We start from the raw sequence: 17,934 nt of genomic DNA on the forward strand, positions 1-17,934 counted from the left end.
CAGTCATGCACCACCATGCCCGACTTGAATCAATATTTGTACATGGTAGAAAGTGAGGGTCCAAATTCATTCTTTTTCATGTGAATATTCAGTTTTCCCAGCACTGTTTGTTGAAAAGACTATTCTTTCTCCATTGGATGGTCTTGGCACTCTTGTAGAAAATCAGTTGATAATAGATGTGTGTGTGTTTATTTCTTGGTTCTTATAGCTATTCCAATGATCTATGTGTTAGAACATACTTGCTTGATGAATGTTGCTTTCTAATAAGATATGAAATCAGGAAGCATGAGTCCTCCTAGTTTGTTCTTTTTCTAGATAGTTTTTGCTATTCTGAGTACTTTGCATTTCTATGTGGATTTTAGAATCAGCTTGTCAATTTCTATAAAGATATCAGTCAGAATTCTGATTGGGGTTATATTGAATCTGTATGTCAATTGGGGAGTATGCCATCTTAAAAATCTTAAGCCTTGTGATTCAAAAACAAGAATTTTTTTTGAGTTATTTAGATCATTGTTCATTTCTTTAAATAGGTTTTTATAGTTTTCTTTTATTAACTTTTATATTTGCGCTTATTCATTTCACTTTTAAAACACTACTATAATTGAATATTAAGACAAAAACAATAGCAAGTAGTGAGCATATTATGATAGTCTTTCACTCATTCACTACTGCACATAAAATGCCTGCAGTGAATGATATTTACTGGCCCCATTCGAGGTTTAACACTGAACACCAGCTCTGGAATGAAGTTCATCATCCTCATATGCTTCTCCATTATAATGGCGCCATCTTTCCTGATTTGGTTCAAAGTCCACCATTTCTACCTGATCCATTTCATCTGTTTCTCATACTTCCTTCCTCTCAGGTAGGAGTTTTTCCAGCAAAGAGTTTGTCAGGAGAGAGAAAACCGTTTTCAGGAAAGTTTACCTTAAAGTCAATGATTAGGTGATGCTTTTCATATGGCCTAGGATAAATTGCCTTACCTTCGTTTAGCACACACTTTATATCTCCATGCTTGACAAGCTGACCTGGATGAGAGGTGATGACTATGGTTGGATTATCAAGAGTGGATATTGGCTTCTAGAAGTCACATAATACTTCCATCAGCTATTTGTCCATCCACATGGAAAGGTCCTCTCCTCGAGTAAGAGCAGCATGGTCCTTCTGATCTAACACAGTGATACTATCTCCCGGTTCCAGTCCTGGCTCTTGGTCTCCTTCACCATGGAATGTTATCTTCTGTCCATCTTTCATGCTTTGTCAATATGAACTTCTAGAATCTTCTTCTCTCCAAACTATTTGCCTTCCATTGTAGCTTTTACATCTGTCTTTAGGACTATACGTACACCATGGCCCTGGCACTCCATGCACACAGACTGAATTTGCTTAACCATTCCAGATCCTATGTGATGAATTCTTATTTGCATCCCAGTACCCAGGCAGTTGGGACAGCACCCTAATGCACCTTTCTTACCACCGCTGCCATCACATTTGTCACAAATGACATTCCTTTGCAAAGGCAGTTTTCTTTTTGCACCATTATATAAATCTTCTAACATTACTGAGAGCTGATGCACAGTTTTACCTCTCCTTTCTCTCCTTCCTCTTTCTCCAAAAAAGCATATCAATGATGTCCACCCACAGGGGAGCCAAAACCACCACCTGCTCCACCCTCCTTAATTGCCTGTTCTCCTTTGTCATATAACTCCCTTTTCTTGGCATCATAGAGAACTTCATGAGCTTGAGAAATCTGTTTAAACTTTTCTTGTTCATTTGGATTCTTATCAGGGTGATACTTCAAGGCCAGTTTTCTATAAGCCTTTTTCAATTCTTCCTGGGTGGCATTGAGTTTGACCCCCATAACATAATGGGGGTGGTTTCTTTCACCATTTTCTACAGTCAGTGAACGGGCTGGGCCTGAGTGGGGGAGTGAGAAGAAGCCCGTAACCGTGTGCAGCTCGGGCAGCTGCCACTTCTCCACCTCTCACTGAGCGTTTTGGAAAGTTCCCCATTTTATAGTTTTCATAGTACATATTTTGCCTGTCTTTAAAAAATTTCTTTCTAAATATTTTATTCTTTATAATGCTATAGTAAGTGGAACTGATTTCTTAATTTCACTTTCATATTGTTCATTTCAAGTGTATAAAATACAATAGACATTTGTACAATAAGTGATATGTATCCTACAACCACAAAAAAAAAAACTCATTTGTGGTTTGTAATAGATTTTTAAAAATATTTTTAGTTGTAGATGGACACAATCCCATTATTTATCTATGTGGTGCTAAAAATGAACCCAGTGCCTCACACGGGCTAGGCAAGCCCCCTCTACCACTGAGCCAGAACCCAAATCATGTAATAGGTTTCTGCAGTGGATTACTGAGTATTTTCTATATACAAGATGATAGCATCTGTTAATATAAGATGCTTTTACATCTGCCTTTCTAATATGGATGTCTTTTATTTCTTTTTCTTGCCTAATTGACCTGGCTAGAACCTCAAGTACAATGTTGAATAGAAGTTGAGAACAGATATCCTGGGCTTGTTCCTGACCTTGGGGAAAAGCATTCAATCTTTCAATATTAAGTATGATGTTCATGGTGGGCTTTATAATGTTGAGAATGTTTCCTTTTCTTTCCCGTTAAGTATTTTTATCATGAAAGGGTACTGGATTTTGTCAGATGCCTTTTCTGTACCTAATGAAATGATCACATGATTTTTGTTTTTAATTCCATTGATATGATATATTGTATTAACTGATTTTCAAATGTTGAACCAACCTTGCATCCTTAGGATAAATCCCACTTGGTGATGGTGTATAATTATTTTCGTGGCCTGTTTCAATTTACCATTGTTTTGTTGAGGATATTTGTGTCCATATTCATAAGAAACATTAGTAGAAAGTATTTAAACCATTTGCTCAGTGGTTGAGTTCCCTTGAGTTAAACCAAACCAAACAGTGCATGGTGTTTGGGAGTGTGCACAGTGAAAGATGGAAAGGAGTAAAAAGAGAGAGGATGGATGAAACAGAAAAGCCAAAACAGCCGGCAGAAAGAAACAGGGAAGTCAGAGCAGGAGAACCAGAGGAAGCAGGAAAAGAACAGAAGGGGTCAAAGGAGAAAACCTGAAGGCATCAGAGCAGCCCCCGGCTGTAAGACTGCAGTCCTCCAGGCGGCAGGGGGCGCGCGTGTGCTCGCTCGCGGCCCCGCCCCTCCCTTTCCTCCCCTTTTTTCGGGACGCTGTTGCCGCTGCCACGGAGTCGCTGATTCCATTCCTACTCTCCCCGCGGCGATGAGCTGGGCGTGGTCTCCAGGGATCTGGCTGGAGGCGCTGCTGGAGAGCGGAGCCCGCGGCCGCTGGGGCGGCTCGAATGGGCGGACGCGGAGTTGGGGCCAAGGCCCCGCGCTCGAGAGAGGCGGAGGAGGCTCCGGAGGCGGGGCGGGCGGAGTGCAAGCCGCGTGCCCGCGTTCATCCCGGCGGCGCCGCGCTGCCGAAGCGGGCCCAGGTGAAGGCGGCCTGGGCGCGGGTTCCCTGGCGCTGTCCCGCGGCCAGAGGCGTCGGAGGAAAGAGCCCCCCAGGCCGGCGGACTTCAAGCTGCAGGTCATCCTCAGCGGCCACCGCGGGGTGGGAAAGACCGGCCTGATGGAGCGTTTCAGGGACGACACCTTCTGCGAGGCCACCGTGGGTAAGGGAGCTGCGGCGGGTCGCCTGTGGGCCTTTCTCCAGCAGTAGGACCCCGGGTAGCCTTGCCTCTGGCGGGTGGGCCTCTCCTTGAAATCTGGGTTATTCGTGGAAGGCTCTGATTCCATTCCCTAAACCAGACAGATTTTCATTATTATCTGGAATTTAAAGACTGAGGAACTGTGTCCTTGAGGTAAACTGCAGCCCGTCAAATGTAACTTCTGACGTTCACAGAAAAGTTTGGCTTTCTTGGCCAAATTGCTGCAATCTTAGTATTTTATTTCCACAGGAGGAAGGTAGCTCTGGTGGTGAGACTGTTGGAATTGATTGCACCTGGTGGGACGGTGGTGGAGGTGGAACAGAGTAGGGGATTCAGGGTCCTGTGGAACATAGATCAGAATCCTGTGCCCGACTTCGCTGTACTACATGGTGAAATAAAGAGGACTGGAACCAGGTACCTCCTCCCACATCAAGCAGTGCAGAAAGCTCTGCCTGTGTAACTCCAGGTGTTAACCCTGACTGCGTCACTGCCTGGGGTGAGGTATCAGAATCACTTTGGGACCTGATTGCAGGTATATATGCCCCTCTGAGAATCTGAATACTCCAAAACGTGTTCTGTTCTGCCTTCAGTTAACAATTACTACCATTGTCCCTGTTTTTGCTAAGTGTCCAGGCAGCAGCAGCAAAAAAAAAAAAAAAAAAAACATATATATATATATATCTATATATATATATCTATATATCTCCAGCAAAAATAAAGCGACAGTGTTGCTGTAGACAGTAGCTTTAGGTAACATCTCAGCACCCACAAATCAAGAAAGCATCATACACATTCTAAAGGTTGTCTCCTGGAAAGACAAGCCTTAATCCTGTTATGGGGCCATGGTCAATGTGAAATTTCAGGACAATCAGATCCATGTTCCTCTTGTATTCTTTACCTTAAAATAATTATATTTCCTTCCCATAACAAAGTTAAGGGGGTTATAAACAGTCCATCAATTGCATATCTTAAAATAGTATTTTGAAACATTTGGAGTTGTAGTAACAAATAATGTCATATTTGTCATTTACCATCTTTTGCTTGTTAGAAACTTTTCAAAATCCTCCATTCCCCAGATTTCATGAAGATGCTTATAAATGCATTTTCCCTCATTCCTGGCCCATTGAGTCATTCCCATATACCTAGCATGATAGACAATTGTTCAAAGTGTATTTGAAGTTTTAAAAAAATTTGTCTTTGTTGTTGTTTTTCACTAAAAGGTGAAATCTCTTATTTGGTTCTTCTTTTCCAATTTTTTAAAAAATTTCTTTATTGGTTCATTTTAATCATTCATACTAGAATGGGATTCATTGTTATATATTTATACATGCACACAGTATAATTTGCATATTCTCAGTTCTTAAAATACCAGATATGTTTTGATTTAATTGGTTTTCTAACTGGTTTACAAACCACCTCTGTGGCATATGTGACCTTTTGTTTCCAGGGGGTGTGTCTTTGCATTTTATGGGAAATTACAGACATAGAAATGGATTTTTTTTTTTTTTTTTTTTTTTTTTTTTTTTTTTTTTGGGCAAAGATTTTGACAGTAAATACTCTTGACCAATATACTTTTAATGCTCATCTGGAGTGTTCCAGTGACTCCTCCAGTGGAGCAGAGATGAGATGCTTGGGAAATTCAAGATTGTCCCCTCTGGAGAATCTGTCAGGAGGGTTCTTGCTCACACACTGGATGGAAGGAAACAGATTTATTTTCCCCCAGAAATGTGTTGCTTTTGGAAACAAGGTGGTGTAATGTTTGACTCTTTGTCCATATTCAAACCTGCCTTAAAAATACATCTCTTTCATTTAATACTATGCAAGATTAATAATATTTACACATACTCTCTTTGATGTTGCCAGACGTTAATATAAGTTGAGATGCTGGCTTGTTGTTTTCTTTTTTTTTTTATTAAAAACTTTTTTATTTTTACAGACTACATTTTGATTCATTGTAAACAAATGGGGTACAACTTTTCATTTCTATAGTTGTACACAATGTAGATTTACACCACTCATGTAATCATATATATACACATACGGTAATACTGTCTGTTCCATTCTACTATCTTTCTGTCCCCCTCCCCCTTTTTCTCTACACCATCCAAAGTTCCTTCATTCTTCTCTTCCCCCCAGCACTCCCCCTCGTTATATATTGTCATGCACTTATCAGAGAAAACATTCAGCCTTTGGGTTTTTGGGCTTGGCCTATTTCACTTAGCATGATTATTTTCCAATTTCATCCATTTACCTGCAAATGCCATAAATTTATTCTTCTTTATGACTGAGTAATATTCCATTGTGTATATACACCCCAGTTTGGCTTGTCGTTTTCTAAATGAGTTTATCTTTGATTTAGCTGAAATTGCTGCAGCATACACTTCCTCCTGGGATCTGAATGCAAAATAACTGAAGCATATTGAAGTTGGCAGTGACTGATGAAGTCTTGGGTAGAAATCATCAACTCAGTGGCTTTTTCTTTCATTGTTAAAATTTTGTTTTTTAGTTGCCAGTGAACCTTTAACTTTATTTCCATTTATTTATGTGTGGTGCTGGGAATCAAACCCATTTGCCTCACACATGCTAGGCAAGTGCTGTACCACTGAGCCACCATCCCAGCCCCCGGGTTTTTCTGTATTAGTAAAAAGAGGAGGAACCAGAGCCTCTTTTGAGATCCAGGTATTTCTCACTGGGGGGGAGGGATTTAAACACAAATATTCCACCTATGTCCTTTCCAAAGACATCAATTTCACAGTATACAAATTTGTTACATTACTGGTAATTCCCAGCCAGCTTCCTTGTTTAGTAAGTCATTTTAGTTGCCTAAGCTTATTCTACATAACAATTTAAATCAGTCACATAAAATGTATGAAGCTGGGTGAAAATTAACATGAATTAGAATTATGGTAATGTTTCTTTGATAATTTTTTCTGCAAGCTGATCTCCTTGCCCCACCTGGGAAGGGCTCCCTGACACTAACTAGCCTTGCTCTTCCCTGAGTCTTAATATACAAGAGTGTGGCCTTACGTTGTGGTTAGTATTTTTACATTTCCATGTGTGACTTCTATATCTACACCTTTCCTTTAGGAAATACTAGAGTAATTTTTTTGTTTCTCTGGATGTTTTAATTTTGCATCTATTTTTTTTAGCCTTTAAAAAGATTTCAGAGATCGGTAGTATCACAATTGCCCTTAATGGATTATGCTTGCACAGTTTGTTGGCTGCATTAGAAATATGTTTTAAAAAAAAATCAGTGTGCTCTTTTCTCTGTCTTACGTTGGGCTCTCTCAGCCAGTGCCCACACAGCGAGCAGCAAGATTTGTGTTTTCCACCTCATTAAACTGACAGCAGAAATTAGCTTGTGGTATTAAAAACTAAAAAGTTAAATTTATTTAAAGTTAAATACAGGTCCTTGTGTCCTTTATGCATTGGGGCATGCGGAAGATGTTTGATTATTAATGTTTGCTATAATGGAGAATTTAAATTGCAGTGTTTGTCAAATCTCTGATCTTTGTTACAGAGTGGAATATTAATTACGCTTTTAACTATGAGAGGTAAATAAAATGAGCATCCACTGCAAGCCCAGGATTAAATTGCAGATTACTGACAATGTGACATACTGCTCTAAATGTGCCAAACAGATTTAGAGGAAGGGTTAACCTATTAGCTTCCTGTTATTCCAGGGCCTTTCTTGCAGCAAGCAACTGTTTGGAGCAGCAGGGACCCTGTGCCTTATGGAAGACTAAGAGAGTTAAATTGAATAAGCAAGATGGATGAGGAGACAAGGCCACAGACTCGCTCAATTAGTTTGTAACTGTATGTTACCTTCTGTAGGTGGTTTTGAGTAAGCAGCAGATTAACTCTTGCACTCTTGTAGGGGAAATGGGGAGCTGTGGGAAGGGGGAGTGTGGTGCTCAGTGGAATGAAAAATGCTCTGGTTCTCTTTTTCTCTGTCTTCCACATTGATGGTTCTGTGTGTGAAGCTTTGGTGATGGTTGAGGAGCCTGTTCAGGTTTAAAGGAAAAGAATGAGAAGCAGCACATGCCAGGGATTGTTCCTAGTGGTTCTTGTGTGACACAGTGCCTGCCGCTATGCAAACATTAAGTCCATTCTCAGTTGCTGAGGCTTTTTCAGAACCTGGACTTGGAAAGAGTAGTGATTTTTGGCTCTTATGACTCAAGATTAAAAATTCTTCCTAAATGATCATAGCCAGGGTTTCCTCACGATGAGCACTGATGGCATGGAAGGGCCCTCATGGAAGTCTTGCTTCACACAACATGATGTGAAGGCTCACAGCAAATAGAAGTTATTCTTGCTTCCATGAAAGATTGTTCTTATTCTCTGTATTTATACAAATTCTAATCTGCTAATGCTCACCTTGTGAAGCACTGGGAAAGTGTGACTTAGTATGACCAGTTGACCATTACCAGGAAGAACAGCAACATTCTGTATGAAATTAAAGAAACAAAATTAAAGGGAGTAGAAGGAAATAAAAGATTAGAGAGGGAATGAAAAATAAGTCCAAGAAACTGCAGAAACTGTGAATGATCATTTCAGAGACTTTACTGTCTGTTGGTTCTGAATTTAATGTCTTTAACTTGTTTGCCAACATACAGACATGACGTGATGCCAGCCATTCACATTCATCATAATTCTTTTATATATCTCAGAACAGTTATGATGTTCCTGCTTTTCAACAACCCCTCCCCCACCGCCGCCACAGAGCTCACAAAGAGAATCACTTATGTTTTGCTGTTTTCAAAAGACTAAGAAATATAGGTTTGATCCTGTCCCATTGACAGCTTGGAATGTTCCCCATGTGGACTGGTCCGTAAGCAGTTGTCAAGAGAGTATCAAGAAAAAATAACCTACTCAGGAGATGGGCCTTCTAAATGAGTATTCAAAAAGTTATAGTTACTCCTGAATGATGCATCTTTGAGGAAAAGAGAGAAGTCTTGATCTAACTGTTAGATGTCTGTTTGGCCATCTGTGTCTATAGTTGCTCGTTCACTTTTTAATTAGGGTGTTTCTTTTGATTATCCTTGAATTACCTATCCCAATATCATAAATTTGTTCAATGTCTGATATTTCTCTGGACTAGTAAACATTTCTGTGCTGATAGATGTTTAAACATTATAGCTCTTTTATAATCATGGGTGAGAACCTTCGGAGTGAGGGCAGTTCATTCCTTCATCAGCACACCCAATGGAGCCCTCAGGAGGTAAGATGCCAGTGAGCGAAGTGAGAATAAGCAGGTGAAATGAGTCCAGCGATTGCCCTTTCAAAACAAGGCTTTCAGCATACCTTGAACTTGAAATATTGTTCTGCTTTTTCTCTACTGAGCTAATTGCAGATATTACCAAGTGTATTTTGCAAAGTGCAATTTGAGGAGTTTGCCATGGAAGAGTAGGCTAGGAATGGACATGAAGAAAAGTTTATCCTAACTGTAGCCCAGAGTTTTTTCACTCACTTTTGTCTATTCCCTGGCACTTTACACATCCTGTAGCATAGCATGCTTTCTTTTGCTGTGGTTGATGCTGTGGTCATTTTCGACCGTAGGCCTCTCTGTCCTAGGGTTGTGAGCTTCTCAGGGGTGAGGGCTAGCATCCCTTGCCCTGAATCCCAACCACTTGGTGCAGTGCTGGGTTTGTTTGGGTTGCTTTTGGAAAAAGGACACAGTCTGAATGCACAAATACTGGAAAAGAGTAAAGGGCATGTTTTCTGGATCCAGATACCTAAGAAACAAAAGCAGTGTTTTTTCAAACGACATTAAGCTGTTAGAGAAGGCTTCCTTCACATCCTTCTTCCTATTGAGCCCCTATCAAATATCTGTGCTTTGCCTGAATCCCATTAATCCTAATAATTACAAAGTAGATTATATGTTCTCCACATTGTTCATGTGAGGAAACCAAGTCTTAAAAAGTTTCCATGTCTTTCATACAGAAAGCCAGAACTAGCCAAGTATGGGATAGGGTCTCCAGTGGTTCTACTCTCTGCTCAGTGAAATAAGTTTTCATTTGAGAGAAGACAAGGAGTTGCTAAGAGAGGTCGGAGGATGTTGAGGGAGAAAGAAATATTAGTGATATTATTCTCCTGCTCAGTTTGAATTTTCTTGTTCAAGAATAATATACAAACACCTCAGCTTCACTGCCAAGGCCTGCTGCAGAATGACTTCAGATCTTCCCTCTAGGCAGCTCACGCCATATTTGTTTTACTAAAAAAGTAGTTGACTAATTATGAATGTAATATAAAGGCATATGGTAGTAATTTTTTGTTTTGTTTTGTTTTTACGGTGCTGGGGATTGTGCTTGTGAGGTAAGCACTTTACCAACTGAGCTATATCCCCAGCCCATATGATAGTAATTTTAAGAGGTAGTTCTTTTATCTTGAAAATGAAATATTAAGGAGGCCTCTGGTCAATAACGTAGAATTGGATAGTTACACAAAAGTTTTTCAACTCTCTTAATATAAATCAGTCTCAGATATTTCAGGTTATTATTCAATGAACTCTCATTGTTGTTCCAGACATCATAAGCAGGAAGAAATGCTGCCGAGCATTCTCCTTGTCGTGCTAGGCAGACAGAGCCTTCCAGCACAACATCCTTTTGCCCAGCCACCAGAACGTTCCAAAGTTCCATGATAGAAAAAAAAAATCTGCATCTGACTAAACATGACTTGGGCTTATTTTTGCTGTATTGTCCCCACAGGAGTCTTACATTTTCAAACTGCTGAAACAACATTTCACACAATCCAGGGATTATAATTTATACTGAATCCCACTATGTGTCTGCTGTTGTGCCATTTAACTGTGGAGAGGGCAGGCATTTTAGCAAAGCCATAAATCTCTTGATATATATAGTATATGCAAGGAGAACTTTCAGATTCTTTCTACCTAGCGTATGTTCTCTCTTAACTTTATGTGAGTGAAGAGCGCCATTGCAAGACACTGAATAGGTCATTATGTTTGAATTCCTTGGATTGGGGACGGGGTGGCTTGTCTTTTCATCAGAAATAAAAAAAAAAGTGCAGTACCTGCTGGGTACATACTTCCCCTGAAAGTTGCACCACTATTTTCCAGACAGCTCCCAGATGAGTGATGGCTTTTTAATGATGAAACCTTATTTTTCTAAAATGCTAATGAGTTAGAGAAAGATAATTTGAAAGTCTGCTATATATTGCAGGAAATGTCTTTTGTGTCTATTTCATTGGCTCCTAAGAATCATGTAATTACCACCTGGGTGAGCTCCGTTTCTCTCTTTTTTTTAGATCATGTGATCACAAGAGAAGGGGAAAGATAGTCAGTGAGGAAAAGGAGAACCCTTATTCAGGATGAAACAATTAAAAAAGTAAGTCTATATTAGTATATTTAAAAATCAGCCTTATAGCTGCCTTTTGAGCTGTGCATTTCAAATATCTTGCCAGTAGCTTCATGTGGCATGAATCTCAACTCATTTCTCTATGAATTTTCACTGAAACTCAGAAAATTCAAAAGTTATTTCTGACTATGAACTAGTCAAGAGTGGGGTGCTATAAAAAAATTAATAAAAATAATGGAGACCTGCATTTATCTTTGGATTCATGCCTGATGTGTTTGTGACTCAGGGCAAGTCATCTAACCTCTAACATATGATTTCATGTTTGTAATGTGGAATAGTATGGCCCATCCTTGGCCTGTTTGTTGAAGAAATCATTTAGACCGTGGAATTCCATGTTCTGATCTTGGCTGATATATTCTTGTAGTATCATTTAACATGTCCTTGTGTTGTCTGCATTTCCAGTGAACTGGGGTTAGAATTAGATGCTTAATCAGATTCCAGGTTTTTCTTTTTCTTTCTTTTTTTTTTTTTTTTTTTTTGGTGGAAACTTTGATGGGTGTTTTTGGAACTTTTTATTAACTTGCATCAGGAAGCACATAGGGCCGAGATCGATTAGTGGATTGTCGTTTTGCCAACCTCGTCCATCTCTTATGAAGTTCTACATCAGCATTTCCCTTAATAGGTCTTTAAGCTACTTATGATAATTACCTAAATCCATTATTTTTTAGGAGTTTCAAACTGGTGACATCTTAATTCTGTCATCTATTATGCATTTATTAAGTACCATTTTCTACTCAGCTGTTTGATCACCCTCAAATGCAGTTCATATAGGATAAATGTTTGAAATTCTTTCCCCATATTTACTGGTCTCATAATGAATCAGTGCCATAGGACTTCACAAGATTTCCAATACTGTCATTATGAAATCAGGGATTCTAATGTGTTTGATATGTTTTAATATTTAACATTAAATATTAAATATAATATTTAAAATTTAACATATTATCCATTGTTTGGATGTTTAGGGTATTGTTGTTCAGCCAATGGGAGCCCAAACTGTCATCTGTGTTTTGAATAACTGAATTTTTGAGAGACTCTGAGACGACAGAATGTCCTTAATTCATCTTGTGCATTGTCTGCCCATAGCTGAAATTGACCATTTCTCTAAGAAACCCTGGTTTCTTAAAGGGGAAAATGATGTTTAGAAACTACAATCTGACCGTAAGGGGTGAGCATTGAGCCCAGTTGGCCATTTCTTTTAGACCTACATCAACCACTTCCACCATCTTTGACCTCGGTATCTGCTTAAGAATCTGTTGTGTCCTCATCCACTTATCAGCGAGATCATTCGTCCTTTAGTTTTTTGAGATTGTCTTATCTCACTTAGCATGATATCCTCCAATTTCATCCATTTGCCTGCAAATGCCATAATTTTATCATTCTTCATGGCGGAGTAATATTCCATTGTATATATATGCCACAGTTTCTTTATCCATTCATCAACTGAAGGGCATCTAGGTTGGTTCCACAATCTGGCTATAGTGAATTGAGCAGCTATGAACATTGATGTGGCTGTATCTCTGTAGTAGGCTGATTTTAAGTCCTTTGGGTATAGGCCAAGGAGTGGGATAGCTGGGTCAAATGGTGGTTCCATTCCAAGCTTAATTTGCAACCGCACCAGCAATGTATGAGTGTACCTTTTTCCCCACATCCTCGCCAACACCTATTGTTGCTTGTGTTCTTGATAATCGCCATTCTAATTTGGGTGAGATGAAATCTTAGGGTATAAGGGGGGTAGGAGAGGTTAGCGTTAGGGTTAGGGTTAGGTTTAGGGTTAGGGATAAGGAGGGTGGTAAGAATGGAGGAAGGAAGGACTGTATAGAGGGAAAAGAGGGGTGGGAGGGGTGGGGGGAAAGGGAAAAAAATAACAATGAATCAAACAACATTGCCCTATGTAAATTTATGATTTTTAATTAAAATAAATAAATTAATTAAAAAAAAGAATGCACATAGTATAACAGCTTGTATATTTTACTAGAATCCATATTACTTTTTTACATTATCATTTGTATATTTAAATTATATAATATGATCTCAAAGTTAAATTCTAATTAGAATTCAGTCCCTCTGAAATTAGCTGAAGAACTATTTGCCAACGTTATGCCATATTTTCTAGCAAATACATTCCTCTTAATACCATCCGAATTAAGGTGAACAACATGTAGAATTTCATGAATAATTAAGTTAATCCATATTTGCATCTATGGAAAGCTGTTATTCCCCAAACCATTCATTTTTGTACCTCATTTTCTTTATGCAGTGTTAAATGCACAATAAATTTGTGTGTGTGTGAAAAAAAAAAAAAGAATGTTGTGTATGACATGCCAACTTCTAACTTGTCCCCTTTGTCTGTTCACTAGGAAGAAAAAGGCTATTGTATGTAGTGATACCTAAGAAAGTATTTTCATGCCCTCTGGGAATGGGAAGCCCTAAAACAGACATAATTGATACATTTGACTATTTCAGATTTAAAAACTTTTGCATATGAAAAGACACATCAACAAGGTTTGAAACAAATAAATATTAGCAAGAAATATTTCTAATATTCTTTTCTGAAGTACTAATGACCTAAACATAAGAATATGTTGAGCTGGGGATATAGCTCAGTTGGTAGAGTGCTTGCCTTGCAAGCACAAGGCCTTGGGTTTAATCCCCAGCACCACAGAAAAACACAGACAAAAAAAAAAAAAAAGAATATGTTGATATCAATAAGACAAACAATCCTATAGGGAAATGAATATAAAATGTAAACAGGAAACTATAGCATAGCATCATGTTCTGTAATAATACACATGTATTCCATAAGTAACATTTGAGAAGTTCAGCCTCTCACATAATCAGATGTATGCAAGTCAACAAATTATAGGATGCCATTTTTTCACCATCACACGTTGTCAAGTGTTTTGTGAGTGACAGCAAGCGTTAGTGATATGTAGGAAAACACAAACTCTAAATTCTGCTCACTTACAACAAGTTTGGTGATAGTTTTGAAACTTCGTTTTAATTTTGGAGAAAGCAGTCCCTTCTTTTCTCCCATCATTTTTATCCCATCCCAAACCCCCACATACACACATAATTATGCTATTAGTGAATCCCATGTGAAGGCCAAATTTTGTACTTTTCATATTTTTATTAATAAGTAGGAACCTTTCACTATGAGTGTACTGAAGTACTAAAGTAAGTTTAATGTGCTTTAAGACTCTGTTATAAAGATGAAATTACAATTTCAGAATCATAGAAGTAAAGATTTTTAAAGTGTGGTTTTATTTTTTTCCTGGGGGAAATGGATTTTTGATAATCAACTAGCAGTTCCTTAGGATAAGTTAGCAAGAAAATGTTTGTGTTGAGAAGAGCTGTTCATAAATTAATATGCATTTTATAAATGCCAGTTGACCATAGAAATGCCCATAAGTGATAAAATATTAAATTCTGAATATTGCTGTTATGCCATTGCTGCTTTAACAAGGTACCACAACATAATGACTTAAAATAACACAATTATAGTTCTGGAGGTCAGAATCCTGACACAGGTCTCACTAGGCTAAAATCAAGATGTCAGCAGGGCTCTATTCCTTTCTGGAAGCTGCAGAAGAGAATCCATTTTCTTGCCTTTTCCCACTTCTAGAAATCACCCATATTTCTTAGCATGAGGCCCCTTCCATGTCTTCAGAACCAGCAAGTGTGGACTGAGAGGTTCATACCCCATTGCTCTGACCTACTGCTGTTCTTTCTCCTCAAATGTTATGCTGTGGTATCAGCCAGATAATTTAGGATGAACTCCCTATCTTAAACTTAGATCATTACAACCTGCGTCCCAACTGCACCCTTAATTCTGTGTTGCCATGTAGTGTAACATACAGTCACAGGTTCCAAGATTAGGAGGTGAATATTTTCAAAGAGCCCTGTTGTCCAGTGAATGAGATCTGACTCCAACACAAAAGGACATCCCTTCCTAAAGGGTTAATGTTTGTGCATCTGCCAGGTACTAGGGTCCCTTAAGAAGCACATTGTGTTTGTTCCTGCATGAATTAACCAGGAGTTGTGTTTTGAATTGGAATATAGTCTTTAAAAACAGTTTCAACCTGTATGTTCATGAGATTCTTGTATACTTAATCCTATATCTAAGAGTTTGTGTGGATTTTATAATAATGTTAATGCTTAAATCAGGATCCAGAATATGCAGTTTTAGTGAGTCCCTATTTGCCTACTGATACCAGTGGCTTGCCCTATTTTTATGAGGCAGGGGCATTCCTAGGTTTTCTAGTAAGCTTAACAAACTTCATCAAGAGGGGTATGGGAGTACCATTCCAATGTGACATGCACTTGTATTTATAGTCTGAGAGAGGATCAGCAGTATACCAATTTGGTCTTGCTGCAAAGTGACATTTTTGAAACCATTTCAAGCTAATTGTGCACACATGGAGTTTATCAACATAAGCTGTGAGTGGGGACCTGCTACCACTCACGTCATCTTATTCTCATTTCTGCTCTACTGTGGGTTATACCAACTTTATATTTCTTGTGCCATCACCGATTCCAGTCCCTCTGAATTCATATTGCCCTGATGTGAGAAATAAAACTAAACAAAGTATTTCTAAGGATGACAGATACTGCATCTGTTATTTCTCTGACTGACCTTATTTTAGTGTTTAAAAATCTTCAGCTGGTTTGGGAAATTACATTTTGGTGCTCACACGAACCGTGAGTGACTCCCCGATGGAAGATGTTTTTGTCAGGCGGGATCTATGTGCAGGTGGATCTGGGCGGGCAGACTGTGTGTGTGTTTACAGGTCCCACTGCAGCATGTGGTTGGAAGAGCCCAGATTCAAACTCAAAACTGTTTGAGTGGGAGCTCAGCCTCCTGGTACAGAGCCAGCTATAGACTATGGTGGAGGTGAGGTGGCGTAGGGCATTGAGGAATTTTTCCTGGGTATAAAAGATAACTGAGAGAAATAGGTAAGATGCCCAGAAAGGTGATGGAGGGTGATAATGATAATGAAATCTATCTTGAGATTGGCCCGATGTTTTTTCTCCAAGGCCCTTGTATAAATGTTAAATTTGAGATGCAAATGTGTGTGTGTGTGTGTGTAATTCCTCTTCATCATTTTCCTTGTCCATTTTCTGCTGCTATAACAAAATACTATAATAAACCAGGCAATTTGTAAAAACAATGCATTTATTTTGCACATAAGTCCAATATCAAGGTGGTAGCATGTGACAAGGGCCTTCTGGTTGTATCATAACATTCTGAGGATATCACATAGAGCAAACCAGCTAACTTAAATCTCTCCTAGTGTTCTCATAAAACCTCTGATGACATCATGGGGACCCCACCCGCACGACCTTACCTACTCCTATTACCGTGCAATGGCCCATTCCAAATACCATTAATGTGAATTTAGGGACTTAGTTTCCAACACATGAACTTTTGGAAAACACATTCAAACCATAGTAGCAATCACTTAGAAAAGTTCAAATGTCCATACCTGTGAAATTAGTCTGTGGTTTCAGCTGCCAAGGTTTCATTCATTCAGCAACTTGAAAAATGGTAGACCATGAGCCTAGGCCAGGTGTCTCATCACTAGGTCCTAAGCCAGGAGCCCTCGGAGGCATCGACTGCACATCAGTCATTGTTTCTCCATCTGACTGCTGCTGGGCCTCCCCCTCACAAAGAATAAACACATTTTTATAAAATCAAGATTATAATCAATAATGCAGTCACACTAATAAGAACAGATATTTGGTGAGTACCAACCAGGTGCTGGATACTGTTCTAGGATGGGATGAACACTAAGCAAAAGAAGCAAAAAAGTCTGACTCATGCCACTGGCATTTAATGTGAGCCTACAAACTTAGTAAGATAGCTATTGACTGAGAACAAAACACTGTCTCCCACTGAAGAAGAGGAATGCTTAGTAATAAGATCTCTTTGAAATTTAAGGGTGAGAAAATTTTCTTTTTAATTGATCAAAAAGTGTACTACTGTTAGAAAATTTGAGGGAGTCCTGCTCCTTCCAGAATAGAATAAGCTTTCAATTTTGTTTAGTTCCAAAAGTAAAATTGTTTGATATCTTAAGGTTATTAGACTTATTTCTATTCTCAAATGTCATTTTAATTTAGGATTTCATGAATTTTATTGTAATAAATAACAATATCGGTCCCCTGTTTATTGTAAGTCATGGTAATGATGACCATTTCAGAGTCGCATATTTGTGCCATGATTTGGTAGTGATTATAGGTTGCAACACATGTAATTTCAACTTGTTTTAGAAGAACTCCAGCCTTTTCCAAAGATTTCATTTTCAAATTGTAAGTGCATGAAAGATGAATTTTTATTGAGTTTATACAATACAACTCTATTTTAAATTTCTCCAGCATGGAATATATGAAGTCATATACACGTGAATGCACCAAGAGAGATACTGTCAGCCACTGGATGAAGAGATGTTTCTTTGCCCTGGTGCATGTTTCTTTACAGATACCCTGCCAACCAAGGAGGCATTCCATGGCTTCTTTACCTCTGGATCACCCAACATAAAACAGCAGTGGCAGAAGAACACTTCTGCCTTGGCCAACAACTATGCACTCCCAGCCAGCAAACTAAACCAGGCTTTATTTACAGTGTGCAGACGTGAGCAACTGGTGAGGTTCAGCTAGTGATGCCAGTGATGGTTTCATGAAGATGATTTTATCTGCACGTTGGAAGTCAGTGCCAAATGTGTCCTGTGTTCAGGCCATAGGGCCTAGGACAACTTAACGTGACTGCATTAGTTTCCTTCTGTCTAAAAGAGAGATAATAGTAATTTCCTCACTGGGCTGTTAATAAGAATTAAAAGA

General features: G+C 38.8%; 1 protein-coding gene and 1 pseudogene across 9 annotated transcripts in view; one reads left to right on the forward strand and one right to left on the reverse strand.

Moving 5' to 3' along the window:
• Positions 1–719: 719 nt before the first annotated feature.
• On the reverse strand, positions 720–1,890 carry LOC306642561 (dnaJ homolog subfamily A member 1-like; annotated as a pseudogene). Its single transcript has one exon. The product of its transcript is annotated as a dnaJ homolog subfamily A member 1-like (transcript).
• A 1,354-nt stretch (positions 1,891–3,244) lies between these two features.
• LOC306642717 (uncharacterized protein) overlaps positions 3,245–17,934 on the forward strand; it is an 87,411-nt gene continuing 72,721 nt past the window's right edge. For 5 of the 8 annotated variants that reach the window (XR_013758605.1, XM_079108459.1, XM_079108460.1 and 2 more), the window contains exon 1: positions 3,245–3,685. Coding sequence is in view for 6 of the 8 variants with exons in the window: in XM_079108459.1 (XP_078964585.1) it covers positions 3,292–3,685 (394 nt within the window). In the remaining 2 variants the exon portion in view is untranslated. Of the gene's footprint in view, positions 3,686–6,080; positions 6,219–10,987; positions 11,066–17,934 lie in introns of those variants that run through there. The other 3 variants (XR_013758606.1, XM_079108463.1, XM_079108462.1) reach the window with 2 other exon arrangements.

The sequence above is a fragment of the Sciurus vulgaris genome, assembly GCF_902686455.1.
Source record: "Sciurus vulgaris genome assembly, chromosome: 13".
Classification (NCBI taxonomy): domain Eukaryota; kingdom Metazoa; phylum Chordata; class Mammalia; order Rodentia; family Sciuridae; genus Sciurus; species Sciurus vulgaris.